Source organism: Pelobates fuscus, chromosome 5 (genome assembly GCF_036172605.1).
Source record: "Pelobates fuscus isolate aPelFus1 chromosome 5, aPelFus1.pri, whole genome shotgun sequence".
Classification (NCBI taxonomy): Eukaryota; Metazoa; Chordata; class Amphibia; order Anura; family Pelobatidae; genus Pelobates; species Pelobates fuscus.
This window is the reverse complement of record NC_086321.1, coordinates 313,394,840-313,401,695: the sequence shown is the minus strand read 5'-3', so window position 1 is coordinate 313,401,695 and position 6,856 is coordinate 313,394,840. Positions and strand designations below refer to the sequence as shown.

Below are 6,856 nucleotides of genomic sequence, written 5' to 3'. Positions count from 1 at the left end.
ATCTGCCAGCAGGGGGACTGTTTGAAATATCAGACAGTCCCCCTGCTGGTGGGAAGTATAAAAAATAAATAAAAGACAAGTGTAAAAATAAATTAAATATATTTTTATATATATATAATATGTATATATATTATATATATAATATATATACATATTATATATATGTAACGTCATACAAAGTGTATTTTAATATTAATATAAGTATATATATTAATATTAAAATACACTTAGAATGACGTTACATATATATAATATGTATATATATTATATATATAATAGATGTACATATATATATTATATATAAATACGTATAATTAAAATAATAAATAAATTAAATAATAAAATAAATAAATAAAATATTGAAACAAAATTTAATATAAATTATATATGCATATGTAATTTCATTCTAACTGTATTTTGTTATTAATATATATATATCGGTAACAAAATACACTTAGAATGACATTCTATATATATCTATATATATATATAAAATACAAATAACCGCAAATATATATATATAGATAAATACATATAATTACATAAAAGATTACATTAGTATACACGTAGAATTTAAATACCTATAAATGCATATATATTAAAATTCTACATGTATATTTAAATAATCTTTTAACGTAATTATGTGATTTGATTAATTAAAATTTGATTGACATGCATGACAACACAGGGAGAAAGTGCAGAGAATTTAATTCGCAAGCACTATATTTGACCCTGTAACTCTGCAAGACACCATAAAACCTGTACATAGGGGGTACTGTTTTACTCGGGAGACTTCGCTGAACTCAAATATTCATGTTTCAAACTGGTAAATTGTATTACAACGATGATATTTTAAGTAAAAGTGACGGTTTTTGCATTTTTTACAAGCGAACTGCACTTTTATGGTCTATATTATTGTTGTAATATGTTTTACTGTTTTAAAACACTAATATTTGTGTTTAGTGAAGTCTCCCGAGAATAACAGTACCCCCCATGTACAGGTTTTATGGTGTTTTGGAACGTTAGAGAGTCACATATAAGGCTTGCATTTCATTTTTTTCACATTGAAATTTGCCAGATTGGTTATGTTGCCTTTGAGAGCGTATGGCAGCCCAGGAATGAGAATTACCCCCATGATGGCATACCATTTGCAAAAGTAGACAACCCGAGGTATTGCAAGTGGGGTATGTCCAGTCTTTCTTAGTAGCCACTTAGTCACAAACACTGGCCAAATATTCGTTTTTTGCTTTTTTCACACAAAAACAAATATGAACGCTAACTTTGGCCAGTGTTTGTGACTAAGTGGCTACTAAAAAATACTAAACATACCCCACGTTCAATACCTTGGCTTGTCTACTTTTTCAAATGGTATGCCATTATGGGGGTAATTCTCATTCCTGGGCTACCACACCGTCTCAAAGGTAACATTACCAATCTGGCAAATTTCAATTTGAAAATGTAATGTTCTATATTTGACCCTGTAACTTTCCAAAACAACATAAAACCTGTTAATGGGGGGTACTGTTGTACTCGTGAGACATCGCTGATTACAAATATGTGCATTTTTTTGCAGTAAAACCTAACAGTATTATGACATTTACAGTTAAAATGTCAGACGGAAATGCTAATTTAAAAAAAAAATCTTATTTTCTCACATTTTTTTTTACTTTTATTCATAATAAATGATGTTCCATATATGAATAGTTAATGATAGATTAAAGCCCTGTTTCTCCTGAACAAAATGATATATAATAAGTGTGGGTGCATACAGGGGTGTATTAGCCGCGAGGCAAACAAGGCATTTGCCTTGGGCGGCATTTTCCAGGGGGCGGCAAAAAAAGCCGCCCCCAAATGCCCAAGGCAAATGTCTTGTTAGCCTTGCGGCTAACAGACATGCCGGCGGGCTGCTGGGCGATCGGGCGGCACTGCCTGGCGGGCGGGCGGGCGGCCGGCCGGCGAGGGAGCACTTCCCCTGAGCTGTCTGCTCAGCTACCTCGCCAGCCGCAGAGTGAGACTGGGAGGCGGAGCCGGAATATGACGTCATATTCCGGCTCCCAGCCTCACTCTGCTGCTGGCGAGGGAGCTGAGCAGACAGCTCAGGGGAAGTGCTCCCTCGCCGGCCGGCCGCCCGCCCGCCAGGCAGGCAGTGCCGCCCGATCGCCCAGCAGCCACTGGACCACCAGGGAGGAAGAGACACCCCCCCTCCCCAGCATTCCCAAAGGTAAGGAGGCGGGGGGGGGATTAAATTAAAAAAAAAAAAGTGTTAAAAATAAATTTAAAAAAAATGTGTTAAAAATAAATGTAAAAAAAAAGTGTTAAAAAAATTAAAAAAAAAATGTGTTAAAAATAAATTTAAAAAAAATGTGAAAAATAAATTTTAAAAAAATTTGTTAAAAATAAATTTTTAAAAAATGTGTTAATGTGGGTGGGTGAGTGTGTGTCTGTTAGTGTTTGTGTCTGTTAGTGTGTGTGTGTGTCTGTTAGTGTGTGTGTCTGTTAGTGTGTGTGTCTGTGTCTGTTAGTGTGTGTGTCTGTTAGTGTGTGTGTGTCTGTTAGTGTGTGTGTCTGTGTCTGTTAGTGTGTGTGTCTGTGTCTGTTAGTGTGTGTTTGCCTGTGAGTGTGTGTGTATGTTAGTGAGTGTGTGTGTCTGCTAGTTTGTGTCTGCGAGTGAGTGTGTGTCTGTTAGTGTGTGTCTGTTAGTGAGTGTGTTTGTCTGTTACTGAGTGTGAGTGTGTCGGTTAGTGTGTGTGTGTTTCTGTTGGCTAGTGTATGCGTTTCTGTCAGTGAATGTGTGTGTGTGTATTTAGAATGCGGGGCGGGGGAAAGGTTGGGTGGGGGGGGAGGGGGGGGCGCCTGAGTTTTGTCCTGCCTAGGGCAGCACAAAACCAGGATACACCACTGGGTGCATATAATTTGAAAGAGGGGAACTACGGGTGAACAGACACATAGCACAAATTCCAGTTTTTGTTTACGTTTTGTTTTGATCAGAACGTGCACTATTGACTCCGTCCTGAAGGGGTTAATCAGAACGTGTACTATTGACTCCGTCCTAAGGGGTTAAATCCAAGTTACTTCAGAGCAGCACTTCCCTTCACAAGAATCCTTACAAAACCCAAGCTTCCTGACGGGACAAACCTCATTTGGGACTATTTGAACACATGCATGGATCCACTTTCTCACAGCAGGATAGGCTGGCTATGTACAATAATACACATGAGGACGCTCCTGCTTTTTTCTAAATCTGACTAAAACCACCAAAAATGAATCAAGTCTTGTGAACATCGCGTGAAAAAGTATATTTGGACCGCCTGAAATTTGACTGATATGCCCACTACCACTACTGGTACAATAAGCAGAACTTTTCCGTTTCCAAAGCAACGTGATGTTATCGACGGATGTGACGTTGTGCGGTCACCGGATGTATTTCTGAGTCTCGCGATAACTGCTGGCGGAAGAACGAGATCTTTCTTTTCCTCAGAGTATCTGGCAAGATGGTGAGTGTTTAGTTTTGCTCCTCGATTATAATCCGTATCAATCCGTTTTAAGGCGCCGCGCAGGCGAGCCGATTTTGATGGGATCTACTGTACGAGACCATGGAGAATCCGAACCTGATATTAGAAGTTCCGATAGCAACACTGACATTTTAATTTATCCCCGAATGTTGTGTGTGTGTTGGCCTGGCCTCCTCTGGCTGCGTCCCCTATAGTTGGGATGTTAAACATGTTGCCTGCGCTGGTATAGGCTTGTGTCCATATGTGCGGTTATGAGAGGCTCTAGAAGTGTTCCGAGTTGGTACACCGTTACAATGGAAGAGGCCACTGGGCCCTCGGTGTTTGTAATCCGGGTCGTTCAGATGCTCTCATGGTGAAGGCCATCGTGGTTGAAATGTGTAGCTGCCATTATAGTTTGATGGCGTGCGTATAACCAAAGCATATTATCTGGAAACACAGGTTCTCTGTACATTGCTGCGGAATATGTTAACGCTTTATAAAGAACAATAGTATATTATGCCTATGGTCCTGACTTATTTACTATCGTTTCAGGCGGACGTCGAGCAGAAGAAGAAAAGGACCTTCAGGAAATTCACCTACAGGGGGGTAGACCTTGACCAGCTACTGGACATGTCCTAGTGAGTGTCTTAAATCATGTTTTGTCTTTGTTTTCTTGTTCACAATTAATGCAAACTGTGCATGCCTCATGATACCCAGTGGATGTATTGGTAAATGTGTCATACATATACACTCAAGCTGCCAATATGGTACATAGGGTTATTGTCTGGTGGCTTTTGGAATTCTAGTAATGTAGTGTTTGTTCACTAAACGGTGAATTGAGAACAAAATAAGGGTAAAATAGTAAAGTTTTATTTAAACATTGATAATGTAAATGATCCATTGTACCACTGGGTAAAACAGAACTCTCTCTCTCTCTCTCTCTCTCTCTCTCTCTCTCTCTCTCTCTCTCTCTCTCTCTCTCTCTCTCTCTCTCTCTCTCTCTCTCTCTCTCTCTCTCTCTCTCTCTCTCTCTCTCTCTCTCTCTCTTTTGTTGTTTTAATTACATACAAATGTATTTGCGTAAGGATTGGTTAAGTATTGGTACTATTCTTAACTTGTGAATTTGACTTGTTTGTTTGCAGTCATTGGTTTTCCTGCTGGTGGTTTGACTGTAAAACATAAGACCAAATTGTTAAGTAAAATATTTAACTCCTACAATTACTAGAAACTTGGGTAGCATATTGTGTAAAATTCTTCTAGTATGGGCTTTCATATAGAGATAATGACTTTGTCTAATAACGTGTACTTTTTACAGCTGTAATCTAAATTCCTGTTTTTTGTTTTTTTTGTTTTTTTTTTACAATTTGGGCTATGCACTTTTATCATATGGAGCTATATATGTAGCTAGTAGTGCTATTTAGATGTCTAGTTGAAAGTGCCTTTATTGTAGTTGATAAGGCACTGTCACAAATTCAGTTAATGTTTATCTGCCTTTTTCTTATTTTCAGTGAGCAGATCATGCAGCTCTACTGTGCTCGCCAGCGCAGACGTCTAAACAGAGGCCTCCGCCGCAAGCAGAACTCTCTTCTAAAACGCCTGCGAAAGGCAAAGAAAGAAGCTCCTCCTATGGAGAAACCAGAGGTCATCAAAACCCACTTGAGGGACATGATTATTCTACCAGAGATGGTGGGCAGCATGGTTGGGGTGTACAATGGCAAAGCCTTTAACCAGGTGGAAATTAAGGTGAGAATCTTACCCCTTCAGTAGCTTAGTGGCACATTTTTTGATGAGGGTCTTTAAGCTGACTTGCTCCCTTAAAGGGATACTCCAGGCACACAGACCACTTCTGCCCATTGGAGTGGTCTTGGTGCCAACTCCCACTACCCTTAACCCTGCAAGTGTAATTATTGCAGTTTTCATCTAAATGGGTAGTGTTTACATTGCTGCCTAGGTATAGCAACATCTAGTGGCAGTCACTCAGATGGCCATTAGAGATGCGTCCTCCTGGGTCAGTGCTGCAGAGTCTGCAGCGTCTTGCTATGGGAAAGCATTGGATTGGCTAGATCAGGGGTAGGCAACCATCGGCACTGCTGATGTTGTAGACTAAATCGCACACGATGTTCTTAAAGTCATTATGCTGGCATAGCGTCATGGGACATGTTGTCCAAAACATCTGGAGTGCCGTAGGTTGCCTAGACCTGGGCTAGATCGTCAAATTTGATCCCAGCCAAGGAGGCAGAGCGAGACAGGGCCAGCCTAGACGAGACCAGTGGCGCACTGGGAAAAGGGTACGCAAACTACCTTTTTTAAAGGGGTCTGGGAACATTTTTGTATTCCAGACACTAGTGTTCCTTTAATATACTTAAACTTTGCTTTCTCTGTGTACTGTCTCAGACATGTCTTTAAACTAGGCACTTCTCTTAACCCCCCCCCCCCCCCCCCCCACCCCTCAAAAAAAAACCTTTCACCTAAGGTTTAAAATTGCTGCTCTTTCACAAGTTTACTCATCTCTGAGTCTTTACCAATGTAAGATACACGGACTATGGTCAACAATACTATGTTTACAATTTTTATCTCCTATGTGACCAGTGGTTTATGCCTTTATTGTACAAGTAATGTGTGGAATGAGAAAAATAAAGAATTTAAAATAAATGAATACATTGCTGCTCTTTGTGCCAGACACAAATTTACTTTGAGTTTGGGGAACCTATAGCCCGGACCCTGAATTTTCCATTATCTATATGGAAAAACTGAGACAAAGTTGATTTGGAAAACTTATTGTATATGTTTGCAGCAACTAACTTATTTTTATTTTATTTTTTTAAAAATTTTTTCTTTAAATTATTTTTTTACCCCTTTCTTCTCTTTAGCCTGAGATGATTGGCCATTACCTGGGAGAGTTTTCCATCACTTACAAGCCTGTGAAACACGGCAGACCGGGTATTGGTGCCACCCACTCCTCTCGGTTCATTCCACTGAAGTAAACTGCAAATGGTGTAAATAAAGTTTTCAAACCATTTTTGTCCTATGATTTATGTGCATTGTTCTGAGTGGGTTCTTTGCATTTCACTATAAAACAGAGTTGTATGTATCCTTGGATTAGTTATAAAAATATTTGCCCACCTTTAGTAGTATTTTTGCATGGTATTTTATGTTAAAGGACCACTATAGTGCCAGGAAAACAAACTTTTTCCTGGCACTATAGTGCCCTGAGGGTGCCCCCACCCTCAGGGTCCCACTCCTGCGCTGAAGGGGTTAATCCCGTACCTCTTTTCCAGCGCAGGGCTGCCTCGGTGCTGGGACTCTCCTCCCTCTTCTGATGTCCCTGGCTGAATGCGCATGTGTGGCAACAGCCACGCGCGCGT

General features: G+C 39.8%; 1 protein-coding gene across 1 annotated transcript; it reads left to right on the top strand.

Moving 5' to 3' along the window:
- Nucleotides 1-3,403: 3,403 nt before the first annotated feature.
- Nucleotides 3,404-6,522, top strand: RPS15 (ribosomal protein S15). Its single transcript, XM_063457358.1, has 4 exons — nt 3,404-3,494; nt 4,044-4,129; nt 5,000-5,234; nt 6,362-6,522. Exons 1-4 carry the CDS (start codon nt 3,492-3,494, stop codon nt 6,473-6,475), a joined length of 438 nt encoding a protein of 145 aa, XP_063313428.1. The 5' UTR covers nt 3,404-3,491; the 3' UTR covers nt 6,476-6,522.
- The last annotated feature ends 334 nt before the right edge of the window (nt 6,523-6,856 follow it).